Source organism: Ipomoea triloba, chromosome 15, assembly GCF_003576645.1.
Source record: "Ipomoea triloba cultivar NCNSP0323 chromosome 15, ASM357664v1".
NCBI lineage: Eukaryota > Viridiplantae > Streptophyta > Magnoliopsida > Solanales > Convolvulaceae > Ipomoea > Ipomoea triloba.
Window position 1 is genome coordinate 21,848,544 of NC_044930.1, and position 17,474 is coordinate 21,866,017.

Below are 17,474 nucleotides of genomic sequence, written 5' to 3' on the forward strand. Positions count from 1 at the left end.
TGAATAGGCCAGTTTTATGGCTAAACTTTGAGGTCTACGAAATGGTCTATCTATAGCAAAAAATCGTGAATTTAACAAGGTTATTGTCGAAACGAACTCCAAAACTATGGAGTAAAGGTGATCATCCCTCTCCGGTTACCAACACCTCAGTTGCGGACTGCATATTTCTTATGAGCCAATTTCAAATCTGCAAGACCACCCATATCTTCCGGGAAGGTAATCAATGTGCAGATTTTCTTGTTAACTTGGGTCAAAATACCACTCAGGGTCTATCAATTCTGGACCACCCTCTGGACGGTCTGAATGAGCTGCTTCAGCGCGACGCATCGGGTATTGCTACTAGTAGGCGTCGGCTAACCTTCGGGACCCCCGGGGTCCCTCCCTCTCACAAAAAAAAAAAAAGTATAATGAATAGGGCATTTGAGTATCTAAGTGAAAAAAGCTTTAGGCAACTTTTATGGGTTAATGATAAGTTGGGAGGAGAAGGATGAGTGTTGAGGTTGATATCGACTCGTTGATTTTAAGATAATAAAAGTTACAAAAGAGTGTTGTAACCGGCGAATAATAGTTTAGTGTAAATGATATGGAACCTTTTGAGTTGGAACTGAAAATGTTCTTTGATGCATATTCATTGTGAAGCTAACATGTGAGTATATTTATATGATATCTCATCTTGAAGTCCATGAGGACTTGGGAATTCATGGCTTTGAAGTCTCTTCGAGGATATTATATACTTGCTCCTTGAAGATATTTATGGAGTGTCAGCTTCTTGGTTCATATAGTTTCTATTTCTTTCCATTGTATTTAAATATTAATATAAAAAAAACTACAGAACTCTATATAATCTATTAATCTCCATAAATCAATGAAAATTAGTGTATTTAGGCTCAAATACTACCTATTCAATAGGTGATTATTGATGGGGCTAACATGAACTTTCCTATATTTATGTGAAATTTGAGGTGTACAAGCTTTTTTTTTTCTTTTTGTTTTTTTTTTTAAGAAAACAATTGTGGCAATCCATCTACAATCACAGTTGCCCACAAACACAACTAAGACAACCATGGTTATTGAGGTCTAGATTTGAACTTTCAATTCAGAGGTTGATGAAGGCGGCCTCCATAATTAATTCTAATATGAGACAAATGCAACCATGATCACCTTAATCTCAATACCTCTTCAATTTATAGTGAATTTTTCATTAAGGATATCTTCAATATGGATTTTGATAGGAGAATGCTCATGTACATGCATGGGGAGATAGAGAAAAAATTTGATATCGAAGGAGAAAGAGGTGCTAGGACTCCCTGTCGAGAAGCTTTAGCATTTGGGAATAATGTGGCAAAAAGTTCACATGGTTTTGGAATAAAAATGTTGATAAGCAGCTCCTAGAGAGAGTGTTGACTTAGAACCTTGTAGTTACCAAATCAATTGCTCGACCAACTCAACTATGTTAGTTATTTACTCTTGATTTGCTTAACATGGAACATTCGTCTACATACACAAATTTGAGGTGTATAAGGTCTAGTTTTTTCTTGTTACATTATCTATAATCTCATTTGGTCTAATTGACGGTATAAATGATACCAAAGTATATTTAGAAAGAAGTAATTAATTAAGTTTGTATTGCTAAATGTCTAAGTGTTAGGCGTCGGCCGGGTTAGTCGAGTTCAGCCCCTACATGATTTGAGACGTGGGGTTGTGGCTTACCATAAAGGGATGTGGTTAAATTATTAATGTCCACCTACTTATCACCAATTGGTTTTAAGTAGAATTTGGCAATCAGATAGCTAAAGAACTCTGTGATTAAGCGTATTTGACTTACAGCAGTCACAAAAGATAGGTAACCCACTGGGAAGTCAGCATAGTGAAGTGTTGAGATCCAACAATTGGTATCAGAGTCGAGGTCACGGCTTCGAATCGATGGTGAGGTGGGTTGTGGGCGTATTGGCAAGTCTAGTCCTAGATGGGATGTGACACACTTGTGTGAGATCGTTTCACGGATCCTTATTTGTGAGACAGGTTGGGTCGGGTTTTAAGCAACGTGCAAATGTCATACTTATATGCTCAAATATAATACTAATCATGAATACAATTTTTGTTACTTATAAGAGAAAAAATATTACATTTTTCATAATAAGTAATGTTGATAAGTGCCCCTTACTTATAAGGTTAAATATAATACTTTTGAGGAAAAATGTAATACTTTTAAATCGAAATGTAAAAGTATTGTATTTTCCCTTAAAAGTATTACATTTACCCTTATAAGTAACAAAATTTTTATTCCTGATGAGTATTACATTTGAGCATATAAGTATGACATTTGTGCGTATAAGTATTACATTTTCATCTTGATCCGACCCGACGCGATCGTCTCATGGTGAGACGATCTCACACAAGTTTTGGCGTAGGTCGGGCCAAGTCCAGTCCCGAGAGGAGGATGATGGGCACAGAGGCTAAGGACCGAGTCAGGTATACTGTATAACTAGACAACTTGGTGATTAAAGGTTGCGGCAGGTGCTGGGAGAGATTGTTGGGCGTCAGTCGAGTTGGTCGAGTTCAACTCTTGCTTGATTAGAGACGTGGCGATTTGGCTTACCATAGAAGGATGTGGTTAAATGGTTAATGTCCACTTACTTATCACCAATTGGTTTTAAGTAGGATATGACAACCAGATATCCAAAAGTTAAGCGTGTTTGGGAAGTCAGCATAGTGCAATGTTGAGATCCAACACTGAGTACAAAGTTCAAAAGGTGTCATCTCTACCGTCACAGAGACTTGGCTTTTATATTACAAAACGTCACAGAGGCTTGGCTCTTTTATATTACAAAACATAACACCGAGTACAAAGTTTAGAGGCTGTCATCTTTGTCGTCACAGAGGTTTGACTTTTATATTACAAAACATAACGGGTACACGATCTCTATAACTGCTTTTTCTTTATGGGTCGGCGCTCCTCTCTTAAAATAATTTTTCAAATTATATACATTTCATTTAAGCCACTTCTACATCAATGTTTGCAAACCTCTTTTTCTACAAAATTTTGTAAGAAAACTTTGCAAAATCCTATCACTTTTTCTTCTGTAATTCTATTATTTCTAATGAGCTTTATTAGGATATGAGAATGCACTATTTATTTTTATTTTTGTGTGTTTATGATCATGCCTCTTTTTTTTTTATGACGAGGGAAACAACACAGCGCTTTCGAGTGTGGGTAAACTCCACCTTGTGAAATTCATGTTTCGATTGATGAGCATACAATCCTTGATCTCAAAATAAGATGTCAATGAGAAATTGTTGATAAGTCTGTGCTAGGTATATTAGTGTAATTTTAATTGTGTTTGTTATGTTATCAATTAATTAATTATTACTTTGTTAATCTTAACAGACGTTATTGGAAAGGTGGTAGAAATCTATTCTCCTTTGGACAAGATTATAGATAGGAGACTATCTCAATTAATTGATTTTATAACTGAAGATGCATTGTACTTTATTTTTTATGTTTATAAACTTTTTTTGAGAATATATTTATAAACTTTTTTTAAAAAAACATTCAGATTCTCTGACGTTTGCTTAATACTTACGTTAATTAGTTTTTGTTTTTTTGTAGGAGTAATCGCATTAAACGTGCAGTGTGGGATGACCATGTAAATCATGGCTGTGTTTGGCAGAGCTTATTTAGGAGTTTATAGCTTATTTTAAGCTGCTAATAAGCTATAAGCTTTGTTTGGTAATGCTCTCAAAATAAGCTAGTAGCTTAAAATAAGAGTTTATTTTGAAACGCTTTTCAAAAATGAGCTAGTAGCTTCTTAATTTTTTTCCATCTTTATCCTTATTATTTTAAATAAATGACATCATTTATCCATCCCAATTAAAACTCTTTTGGCATTTTTTCTTCAATATGTTTTGTTGTAATTTTAATTTGATATTTGTGTTTGAACAATAATTTTTGTATGAACTAATTTTATGAATTATAAACATTTTGTTTTACTTTATATATTTTTAAATATATGTTCTTACTTTATATTTTATTAAATTATATTGATTTCATTATTTTATATTTTAATATGTAAACAAATCTATTTAAATTTAAAATTATTTAACTTTTATGTAGATGTCCTTTTTAGTCTTTTTACATTTATCAACTTATCAAAAAGCTAATTTTACCAAACACTTTTAAGCATAACAGCTAGCTTAACACCTCTTCAAATTTCAGCTTCGAGCCTATAGCTTTTCAACTTTCAGCTACCATTTCAGCTAGGTTTGCCAAACATAGCCATGTCCTTACAATACTTTAATGCAGTTATTGATATTCCATTGATTGTTTAGATCCAACTGTGAGGAAACATTTTAATTCAATCTATTCATAAAACATAATTTTGTATTATGTTCATTATGTTCATAGGGCAGAATTCTTTCTATTAGATGACTGTCGCGACCTCGACCAGCGTAGAAGACCTGCGATCCGGGCGTAACCGACGGCTCTGCAGGCAGGAGATCATCTGCGTGAATGAACTCCTGGGCTTGTAGATGATCAGCGAGCTGCGGGAGTGTGACCGGCGTTCCAGCGACGGTGAGGGATGAGGCCATCGCTCGGAAGTCTGGTCGTAACCCGCGGAATGCATATAGGATCTGTTCTTCTGCAGATAGCGGCGAGGGATAAGGCCTCCACGAGCATCTGCGCCTTACCTAGATACTCAGTCGGCGAGGAGTTTCCTTGTCGCAGCGTCTGGAATTGGCCAAGGAGACTGAGACATCGTGATCGAGTGGAGGAGGCGAGAGCGGTTGTAATGGAGTTCCAAACCGCCTGCGCCGTGTCACGTCCGACCGCCAAATATATAACTTCATCGGTTAAGGATGAAATTATCAACGACAGGATGGAGGCATCTTGTTGAACCTAGGCGAGGTACGCCGGGCTTGGTGTTGGCGTCGTCGGAGAAGAAGAACCAGCCGGCGGACACGGCGTGCTACCATCCAAGTATCCCAGCAGATTTTGGCCCTTCAAGAACGGGATTATTTGCGTGCGCCAGTATAGGTAGTTTCTGGAATTAAGCTTGATGGAGATATGGTGATGCCCCGTGGTAAGGCCGGAGGGGTGGGCGGTGAGGCCGGCGGTGGTGTGGCGGTGGTTACCGCACGGTCGACATTGGTGGGTGGATTGGCCATATAAGATTAGGTGATTGGAGAGGATAATGCCTAACACTACTGATACCAGATGAACGATTGGTATTCTGTCTAACAGTTACAGAGAGAGAGAGGGAAAGTCCTATAAGAGAGTAAACACAGAACTCTCCTATTCTCTAGTTAATACATTATTGACTAAGTACATTATTGACTAAGCACTAACAGAATAATAAAACAATACATTATAATAATAAAGAGAATACTAATATGGTTAATACATAGAACATAACTTTGTAAATTTTGTATTTTGTTCATTATGTTCATACGGCAAAAACATGTCCACTCTATGAATATTTTATTTTATTAATTATGTGATTGTGTACTAATTTTAAAAAATTTAAATAGGGGAAGTGAGGATTTCTAGCTCCTATGAATCTATGATGCCACTAAACTGTTATTCAACAATGACTCAAAGAAATTTATTAATTTTAAGAAAAGGTAAAGATAATTATTTTTTATAATATAAATCCAATTTTTATTTTTTTTGGGGGGAGTTTAATCTTAAGGCAGAATGCTCTAAGAAGTATTAACTCTATGGCTCGGTTGTGTACTTGGAATACATACCATGGATGACCTCCACAATGGTACAATGAAAATCTTTACAATTGGTGAATAGTACGAAAGGAGACATGAAGTAAAGTGTCATCTAGCACCATAAATTATATTCAATTATTCATGCCGCACTCGAAACTTTCATATCATATATATCGAGTCACAAATAAAAAAAAATTCACGTAGAGTTTTTAGCAAGTTTCTCTGTCTTCCTGCTGACATGTTGCAGGTTTTCCACTGATGTGGCATTTCTTTTAACCTTATGTGTCCATGTAAGCATTTACATATTAAAAATTAAAATTAAAAAAAATAAAAATAAAAACCATAAACAAAAATCGGAGACCAAATTTCACTATTTCGCCCAACCCTATTTCACTTGGCAGTTGTTTACTTGTTAACAATAAGATACTAAACAAAAAAATTAACATTTCTATAAATTTGAAAATTGAAAAAATACTAAACAAAAAATTAGCCAAAAAAATATAAATTCTAAAAAAAAATAAAAATTGAATCATTGGAATTGCAAAATTGAAAAATGTATACATTATAAAAATAAAGAGAAGAAAATTCTGGTTATTTTAATATAATATTTTTTAAAATTTTTAATATGTAAATGCTTACATGGACAACATAAGGTTAAAAAAAATGTCACATCAGTGAGAAACCTGTGTCATGTCAACATGAAGACAAGAAACCTGTTAAAAGTTTTAGGTGGGTTTTTAAGTTTTTTTTTTTGGCTGTTAAAAGTTTTAGGTGGGTTTTTAAGTTTTTTTTTTTTTTTTTTGGTTTGTGACTCGATATATACGATATGAAAATTCAGAGTGCGGCATGAATAATTAGATATAGTTTATGGTGCTAAATGACACTTTAGTCAACTTTTAATTATACATACCATATATATTTAATTTATTGCTTATTTTTTATGTTCAAGAAATTAAGTTTGTAAATCTAACATATTTTATGTTCAAGACATGAATAGGCAGGCAGGGTCGTAAGGCAAAAGTTTTGTACGTCCGCCGCCAACTGAAGACTACGTCTAATGGAGTGCTCCACCACCCACTCTTTCGCGCCAATTTATTTGATTGATTTTGAGAAAATCTAGAAGTCCTGCACCCATTTTAAACCAATTATAATTGATTATTAGTTTCACTATGTATTACTGTATTAGAGCATTGGCAAGCTTAGAAAGATATGTGAAGGTTGCACCGGGTTTCTTTCGGAGATGCCAAAGTTGCTTACTTAAATTGACAATTTTGCCTCCATGAATAAACAATTTAAAAACATTTACGTTTCTCCGACAACATTTCACTGGTGATTTAGCTCCAAATGTGTTAAAAGTTGCATACCAATTAATATATTTGATGAAATATATTGTGTATTTGTTAATATGCCAAAAAAAAAAAAAAAAAGAGTGAAATGTACATACCAATTAACACATTCTTATTTTAAATTTTATTAATGGAAGATACATGTTAAGACTATTAACTAAATAATACATGCAAAATATAGTTGTAATTGAACGTTCAATACCTTTAATTAAAATATATATATATATATATATATATATATATATATATATATATATATATATAAAAGAAAATAATGGAAGCTTTTGAACATGATGATTGGTGGAGTAAAGTTGATATTCGATATATATAATGTTTCAAGTGAGGTAACAGCATGAACAAAACTGGATGCTCTTTGAATGGGAGTATACGGTATAATAAAAAAGGCTAATACATATATACTTATTAAGCTTTGTGAAATATATGTTAGATATGGAGTTTATAATTGATGGAGCAACAAAACTCAAGGTGTTATTAGTTGTTCTAACAACATCCAATTTGCGAGAGATCAGATCCGTTTTGTGAATAATATATAAGCTATATCATTTATACGACGTCCATGTTTATTCTCTAAAACTTTTCTATTTTAATCAATTGACGTGACGAATTATTCTTGAAATGAAAAGATGTGGTGCATGTTTATGATTGTCCAATTATGGAGTACAGTTAAGGCAGAGAAATTAGGTAATACGGAGTAGCAATTAGGCTCAAGAAGTCGAGGGTGCAACAAGTAATAAAATAGTAACAAAGATATTCTTAATGGTACTGTATGGCCTCAGTATATTCATAAGTATATCATCATGAATGGTGATTTTTATAGAGTTTTAGTTTGCTACTATTGAGACATATATATTATATATTATATTGTATGTTTAGACAAGGTAAAATCTATCTATTTAATTATACACAATACATACCTCTAGCTGATGGGGAGGGTGGTCTCAGACCACAAGGGTACTAATCTGCAAGCTTGATTATATATACACACGATTTATGTGTGCTCTACTCTTTTCACAAGTGAAACTATGAATGTCAATTGGTCCGGCACTGTAGATTTTTTTATAAATTTTGTCGGGTTGTTGGACTTATTAGTTTTAAGCTTAATTATTTTTTATAGGATTAATATATATTTTTTGCCTTAACCCTAAACTATCAAACTATTAAGTTTACGGGATGTGTTCAAATAAAATCTTGATATTTTAAATTAACATTTAAAAAGTTTAAAACTTTAATAAACTATAAACTAATTTACACTAAAAAAAAAATAAACTTATACATCATTTAATCAATTCAAAACTTCATTTCCATATTCCAACTAAAAAATGAATCTATTCACACTTATATAATAATAACTATAATAAATTTTTTATTTTTAATTATTTATTTTCATAAAAGTAATTTATTTTGTAACATATATATATATATATATACACACACACATAAAACAATGAAAACAATACTATATTTAATGGACCACTCTTTATTGAGTATCTATTGGACCAAGCTGTTGGAATTTGGGCCATTTTAATTTCCACAACAGAACAGAAACAAGCATAAAGAATGTTTTGTTTTTTGTTTTTTGTTTTGTTTTTTTTTTTTTTAAACAAAAAAGCATAAAGAATGTTATTACTGAGATGAGCAAACATCATCGTATCTAATCGATACGACCGTAACAGTGCTGTCATCCAAATATCCAATGCAATATTATGTTTTATTCAACTGTTTTAATTTTTATTTTCATTACCATAAATCGTTTAACTTGATTTCGACAAGTGTTGATCTTATCCTGGGCAAACAAAAAAGAATGATGACGAAGACCCAGATCTTTGATAAAGCTTTAAGCTCCCTGAAGGAACATAGCTTCATAGTCATGAAACAGTCTGCGATTCAAGTTTTCTATAGCATAGTTAGAAAAATTGTTTTTATGTCTGACTGTAAGGAATGGTTTACCATTTCATTAATCATTGATGTAAACGTTTTATGTTATGAATTAATAGAATAGCTACGTATACCTTCAAAAAATAACATTTAAAAATGTGTTAATGTTATGCATTTTGCGTTCGAATATTCGTGTATGGTTAGTTTTTTGAATTTTTTTAATATCAGAAAATATCCATTTTTTAACATTCCCTTTTAAAAAATAATCTCTCATGGTCCTCCGTCAGATTATCTATCAATTGTGTATTAAAATTGAGGGTAAATTGATCATAACATGTCATATGAGTATGCCTTCAATTTTAACGCACAATTAACAGACAATTTAACGAAGGATCACTCCGTGATGTTATTTTTGAATCTCAAAGGACGTCTTCTAGTCAGTTTAAAGCTATGGAATGATGGTTGGTAATATCTCAATACTCGGAGGACCACCAGAGGTATTAACATCATATAAATTATAATTTATATACTTAAATAAAAAAAATATTAATAAATTAAGTAGATTGGACCAAACCGACTATCTAGAAATGTGAAAAAGATAATACAATTTATATTTTCAATGTGGGTTAAGTCGACACCACGCGGCCATAATAATATTGTGTTGATTCACGTAAAATTAGATTGAGACAAAATAATATGTCCCATTTGACAACATTGCTTATTCCAATGTATATTACAATACATTGCATAAGCATTCCGTTTTAACAATATCTTTATCATTTTTCTCTCTCACTCTCTTTCTCTTTCTCACATATAATAATACAACTATCTTAAAGATGACAATATGTCTTAAACTTACATAAATTATACTAGGTCCAACCCTAATGAGCCAGCCCAAAAATGACTCATAAGTAATAATACTCAGGTCATGCAAACATAGCCTCATGTATGATGTTGTACCATGTTACTGTAAATGTAGAGTCACACACAAGCACACATGTATAGTTTAAATATCAAAGGATTTAATATCATAACTCATAGAAATATGTTCGAAATATGAGTTACGATATTGAAACACAATGATATCCTTAAATTGATATATAACAAAGAAAAAAAATACTTACACATGTCGTAACTCATATTAATATGAGTTACGATATTACATCATTTGATATTTACAATATTTCTAATATTTTTGAAATATGAGTTACAATATATGTAAAGACTTTTTTCTTTATTATTTCAATTCTAATGGTAAATTAAAGAAATTTTTAACGGAAGACTAATGATGGCAATCAAATAAAAGTTATGGATTTAATATGACAAAATTAAAAGGATATAACTAAATGTGACAATGTCACAATTGTCGAGGACTAAAAGTGAAAATTGTTCAAAGTCAGGAATGTAATATGGCTAAATTAAAAGAATATGACTAATTGTGGCAATGACACAATAGTCGATGACTAAAAGTGGAAGTTGTTCAAAGTCAGGAATGTAATATGCAAAATTAAAAGAAAAGGATTAAATGTGACAATGCCACAATAGTCGAGTACTAAAAGTGGAATTTGCTCCTTTTGAACTATAAGTACAGTCTATAAATGTTCATTTTCTAAATTTGCTAATAATATATAGTTTTAAAATAATACATATAATCAATAAATTTAAATTTTATAATTTTAATTATAAGTTTAAAAATATATAAATTATAATTTATATACTAAAACAAAAAAAAATAAATAAATTAAGTAGATTGGGTTAAACCGACTATCTAGAAATTTGAATATATACAACCAATACTACTGTTTATATTTTCAATGTGGGTTATGTCGACACCATATGAAATTTTATATTTTCAATGTGGGTTAAGTCGACACCACGTGTCAATAATAATATTGTTTTGATTCACCTAAAATTAGATTGAGACAAAATAAGAGGGCCTACTTGACAACATTGATTATTCCAATGTATATTAATTACAATACATTGCAAAAGAGTTAAAGCGACCCGTTTTAGCAATACCTTTATTATTTCTCTCTCTCTCTCTCTCTCTCTCTCTCTCTCTCTCTCTCTCTCTCATATAATTCAACTATCTTAGAGATGACAATGTGTTAAAATTACATAAATTATACTAGGTTCAACCTTAATTAGCCAATCTATGGAAACATAGCCTCATGTATGAGGTTATTATATACTTGCACTATATTCCTGTAAATGTAATAGGGTCACATAGACATGTATAGTTTAAAGCCATAATTTGTAATAGTTAAAATAATTTCTACATACAAGAAAATTGATTACAAGACTTTTTATAGATATATAGAGAGTCCCGCAACTATGCCAATACTTTTTTTTCTATATATAGTAATTTTCTTGTTTTAACTTTTAAGTTGTATTAATTTTAATTTCTAAAGTTGTAATTAAATTTTTTGAACTATAAGTCTATAAACGTTCATTTTCTAAATCGGCAAATAATATGTGGTTTTAAAATAATACATATAATTAAAAGGTTTAAATTTTATAATTTTAATTATAAGTTCAAAAATATATAAATTATAATTTATATTTAAATAAAAAATAATAATAAATTAAGTAGGTTGGGTTATTTAAACCGACTATCTAGAAATTTGAATACAACCAATACTACTATTTATATTTTCAATGTGGGTGATGTTGACACCACGTGGAGTTTTATATTTTCAATGTGGGTTAAGTAGACATCACGTGTCAATAATAATATTGTTTTGATTCACGTAAAATTAGATTCAGACAACATTGCTTATTCCAATGTATATTAATTACAATTCATTGCAAAAGCGTTAAAGCGTCCCGTTTTAGCAATACTTTTATTATTTCTCTCTCTCTCTCTCTCTCTCTCTCACATCTTAGAGATGACAATGTATATATTCATCACAATGAATTTGTATTTTTTTGTGTAAATTTCAAATATATCAACAAACTAAACTTTAAGTTAATATTTATGAAACTTTGTCAAAAGTTTAAATATTGGGCACAAGTTTTCGGACAAAGCACATAGAAAAAACTAGGTAATAGTGTATATATATATATATATATATAAGAACTATAACATCATTAGCTTATTATTATGTTTGATGGTAAAGAGACGTGTGTTTTAACAATAAGTCCAAAATTAAACTATAGCACACTTTCAGACTTTGATTTAATGATATTTCAATTTGGTTTAAAAAAAAAAAAAACTATAGCACACTCTTCAAACAGATGATGAGACTATCAGTATTCTATATCTATTATAAACAGACTGTATGTGTTGTGGTTGAGTACGTAGTTGGCAGTTCCGATCCAATCCTAAGAATCGCACATCATATTAGATGGAAGACAAGTTGAAGCATCATCTAAAGCATTGGCAAGCGGTTGATTTGTGAGTGTGGGTGCAGGGATATTGTGGGATGTGGCTTCATGCTCCATTACAGGTGTTTTAGGAACTTTCTTGAACTGCGGGCATATGCAAAACAATTGAACACCAACATTAAGAAAATAATATACATGTATGTGATAACAATGACTCATCATCTCCAATTGCAATAAACTAATATTGCTAATAAAGGAAGACAGTTAAGGCACTGACTGACTGACCCACGCACCTCAAACTTTTTCCCTATCTCTTTGTAGCGACCCGTCTCAAACTCCAGTGCCCTTTTAATTATCTCTTTGTAAGCATTTGGCTTACGCACTTTGAGGATGTTCCAAAATACTCTACCTGCAGTCTTGTGTCCACCACAAGCCTGAATTGCCTCCGCCTGCAAATATATATATGAATTGAAATTAAAGGAGCTAGCTTAGTACATACATTTAATAAGAAATAAAATACACAATTAAGCTAAACTGAGAATGGTCAAGTTTCAAACAGTTTACCTCTTTGACAAGATCACGGAGACCTGATACACCAAGACATATTACAGCGTCCCATACCAAATAAGCTTTTCTTTCTCCCAAGCATTTACACATAGTTGTAACAAAGCTACAACAGAGAATAGTATGTATGTATAATATCAGACGTAACCATAATATGCATGCATGGTCCGGCCTACAAATGAAACATACCCGGCCCGGCTCCCAATTTCATCCCCAAATTAAATACACTGAAAGCTAGAAATTAAGATTTTTCATGCACAAATTAAACCAAACCTGCTCATATCTTTAATACTTGGACCTGGGGTGCCTTTATTTCCCTTCTTCTTCTCCTTCTTCCTGCCAAACTCCTCTTTATTAACTAACTTCTGAGTTTCATCTTCTGATTCTATCTTGGAAACTACAGCACTATTTTCTTCCAATTTAGTCTTACAAATCATCTCCACCAATTCTCCCTCTTCAAACTCACACATCTTAATGTCTTTGCCATCCTCATCAACCCCATTTGGTATGCCGCCATATCCCATCTCCATCAAACTGCGTGCAATCAAGTTCAAAGCAATATCATTACTACTCTTCCCAAAACATGTTAACATATATGGAACTTCTTAATTATCAACAAACATTCAACTTATGAATCAATTAGATATATGATTCAGTTTCCCCAAATAATGAAAAAAAAAATTAGATATATGATTCAGTTTCCCCAAATAATGAAAAAAAATACCGTTCGAATGTTCTGGAATTCAAGTGGCTAGGAATATTAAATTCAAGATCGATGATGCTTCTTTAGAGCTTTCAATGGTGATTGGGAATGAGATGAATATAATGCCTTTATTTATAGTGGTGATGAGAATTGAGATGAATATAATGCCTTTATTTATAGTGGTGATGAGAATGTGAGACTCCCACTTCATCTCAAACTAAACTCTCACATCATCTCAAACCAGACTCTCACTTCATCTCAAACTAAAATCTCACATCATCTCAAACCAGACTCCCGCTCCATCTCAAACTAGACTGTACTCCCATTTCATCTCAAACTCTATAGTATATAAAAATTATGTATGATTAAAAGTTTAAAACATCTAATAAATTTGAAACAATTAAAGAGTTAAAATACCAAATTCAACCTGCTCTAATACAATATATTCTTTTCTACTTTCCTATTCCTAATACAATCTATATCTATATCTATACTAATAAAAAAAATCGTACTTTTACAACTTCATGCCCAAACACTTTAATAATTTAAATTACAGTACATATACTTTTTTATCCATAATACAATTCTACTTATTAATAATGATTGAAATTATACTTTAATAATTTAAATTACAGTACATATACTTTTTTTTATCCATAATACAATTCTACTTATTAATAATGATTGAAATTACAATATAAATATTTTCCTAACTACTTATTATTATTATTATTATTATATTATTATTATTATTATTATAGGAAATAGGAAATTGGAATACGAAATTTATATAGTTATATATACATAGTCTATATATATAGAGTTCCATCTAACTCTACGAATAATTTTTCTGGAATTGAAATCCCTGAAGTGTATACAAGAGTCTGAAGACTATTCTTGCCATTGCCACAAGTCTATACAAGAGTCTGAAGACTATTCTTGCCATTGCCACTGAAACAGGACACCAAAACCAGGGTATGTTATGATTCAGCCATTCAAACTTTAAGTTTCACAGTATTAGCCAATTTCCAGAATAGCTTTATACATCCACAAAAAGAATTTAATCTTTGATATTTCTTGAACTATACCAAGTAATTATACATGTCTATATAGAGTCTGAAGACTATTCTTGCCATTGCCACAAGTCTATACAAGAGTCTGAAGACTATTCTTGCCATTGCCACTGAAACAGGACACCAAAACTAGGGTATGTTATGATTCAACCATTCAAACTTTAAGTTTCACAGTATTAGCCAATTTCCAGCATAGCTTTATACATCCACAAAAAGAATTTAATCTTTGATATTTCTTGAACTATACCAAGTAATTATACATGTCTATATAGAGTCTGAAGACTATTCTTGCCATTGCCACAAGTCTATACAAGAGTCTGAAGACTATTCTTGCCATTGCCACAAGTCTATACAAGAGTCTGAAGACTATTCTTGCCATTGCCACTAAAACAGGACACCAAAACCAGGGTATGTTATGATTCAACCATTAAACAGGACACCAAAACCAGGGTATGTTATGATTCAACCATTCAAACTTTAAGTTTCACAGTATTAGCCAATTTCCAGAATAGCTTTATACATCCACAAAAAGAATTAGCCAATTTCCAGAATAGCTTTATACATCCACAAAAAGAATTTAATCTTTGATATTTCTTGAACTATACCAAGTAATTATACATGTCTATATAGAGTTCCACAGTCCTATACATCTAACTGAAGACTATTCTTAGCCAAAGTCAAAACCAGGGTATGCAATTTACAGTATTAGCCAATTTCAAGAATAACTTTATAAATTTATCATCTAACTGAAGACTATTCACAGTATTGGCCAATTTCCAGAATAGCTTTATAAATTTATCATAATCTTGATATTTCTTCAACATACATCTAACTGAAGACTATTCTTGCCACTGTTGCCACTGAAACAGGATGGCACCTCCCGAGGATGGAAAGAAGCCAAAGTCAAATCTTAATATCCTGAAAAATAGGTAAGAGTTACATATATTTGTTATTTCAGACATTAATACCCAACTCAATTATGAATTATGTTCAAGGTAGTGTTAGAATCAGACTCTTTTGATGACAAAACAAAAGATCCGGACTACGTACCAACCAGCAGTGAAGAAAATCCTAATATCCTGAAAAATAGGTAAGAGTTACATATATTTGTTATTTCAGACATTAATACCTAACTCAATTATGAATTATGTTCAGGGAAGTGTACGAATCAGAATCGTCAAACTCTTCTTTTGATGATAAAACAAAAGATCCCGACTACGTACCAACCAACAGTGAAGAAAAATCCTAATATCCTGAAAAATAGGTAAGAGTTACATATATTTGTTATTTCAGACATTAATACCCAACTCAATTATGAATTATGTTCAGGGAAGTGTACGAATCAGAATCGTCAGACTCTTCTTTTGATGATAAAACAAAAGATCCGGACTACGTACCAACCAGCAGTGAAGAAAATCCTAGTATCTTTAAAAAGTGTGAATGCAGTAATCTAAATAGCAATATTTGAAATGCAAATATTTTTGAAGCTCAATCTTCATTGGATTTACAGTCTCACTTTAAATGGCAAAAATGATACATCATCAGTAATTGTATAATTAAGCTTAAGTTTTATCACTCTGATTTGCACCCAGAAGTCACATTTCCCTCATCGAAGAAATCTAATAAATCATTTCTTATAGCAGCCCCTTAACCGATTTATGTATATATATATATATATATATATATATATATATGGAAATGCTTGCATTCCAGTATCATGACATATGCCAAAGACGAGCAAAATTCTAAGAAAGACTAAGAAGAAAAAAATACAGCCGAACAGTAATGTAGCACATATAAAATGAAGCAACTGAAAACAAAACTAAGAAATGACCACTACCTTCAAGAGTGCATTTTCATTTCTCAGTTCTGTAATTGCAGCTTCTTCTTTTTCTAAAGCAGTTCTCTCCTTCATTGATAACTCAAGCTGCCTCTGAAGCACCGCATTTTTGTTGATCTCATTTACAAGCTGCCTCTGAAGCACCGCATTTTTGTTGATCTCATTTACTGTAGAAAGTTTGGCAGCATCTAGTTCAAGGCTCAAAGATTCCACTGTTTTTTGAAGTTTTGAAATTTCCATCAACTTAGCTTCTTCATTTGAATGAAGTTTTGAAATTTCCATCAACTTAGCTTCTTCATTTGAAATCTGCATTCAGAATTGATATGGCGAAAAACTAAAGCCTGAAGCAAAATTATTTGAACAAATGCAGATAGAATTAAAACATAACCCCCAAAAAAATTCCAGAGAAAAGATGTGATGGATTAGTCATATCCCGCGGGCATGTGGATACCAATGCAGTATGCCAAAATAATCATAGTACTAACCAAAACCCAAACTAACACTCTTGTCCCTGCTTACACACATATAGTTGTACATAGTTAATTTTGTACTTAAAGAGTTTAATACCAATATAGTANTTCTCTTTCCTTTTCTACTTTATAATTTTATTAGTTTATATTATAATTAAACTCATAAAAAATTGGTCTAAAGAGTTGAGAAAGACTTTTATCTCTAATTCTTTTTCTATTTTTCAGCATTTATTCCTTTACAACCTTGTTGACAAAGAAGAAGATTATGTTGGGGCCGGTGAAGAGGATTAGACATTTAATATCGAATTATCTATTTACTTTATTATAGTTTTTTACTTGTGTTAAGACTTAAGACATTAAGTTTTCTACTTTATTTGTAATCAATTTTTGCAGTTTTTAACTTCTTATATATATTATAAGATTTTTATTTTGTCTGCCATGCTTCTGCCGTAGGCCGTAGCGCCACCCGCCATTGATAACACTGTTGACAAAGAGCCAAAATGCTACTCCACCCAACCGGATACGTAACATGATACA

At 31.7% G+C, this 17,474-nt stretch overlaps 1 protein-coding gene across 4 annotated transcripts; it reads right to left on the bottom strand.

The window, feature by feature from the left end:
• Positions 1 to 14,857: 14,857 nt before the first annotated feature.
• On the bottom strand, positions 14,858 to 17,005 carry LOC116007321 (myosin-15-like). 4 transcript variants are annotated; one of them, XM_031247969.1, is made up of 7 exons: positions 16,767 to 17,005; positions 16,601 to 16,724; positions 16,468 to 16,558; positions 15,851 to 15,880; positions 15,678 to 15,706; positions 15,454 to 15,545; positions 14,858 to 15,011 (listed from the first exon to the last, which is right to left on the bottom strand). In XM_031247969.1, exons 1-6 carry the CDS (start codon positions 16,777 to 16,779, stop codon positions 15,467 to 15,469), a joined length of 366 nt encoding a protein of 121 aa, XP_031103829.1. In that variant the 5' UTR covers positions 16,780 to 17,005; the 3' UTR covers positions 14,858 to 15,011; positions 15,454 to 15,466. The 4 variants fall into 4 exon arrangements, with proteins under 4 accessions (XP_031103829.1, XP_031103828.1, XP_031103830.1 ...); XM_031247968.1 differs by lacking the exon at positions 14,858 to 15,011 and having other exon boundaries at positions 15,191 to 15,545; XM_031247970.1 differs by lacking the exons at positions 14,858 to 15,011; positions 15,851 to 15,880 and having other exon boundaries at positions 15,191 to 15,545.
• Positions 17,006 to 17,474: the final 469 nt, after the last annotated feature.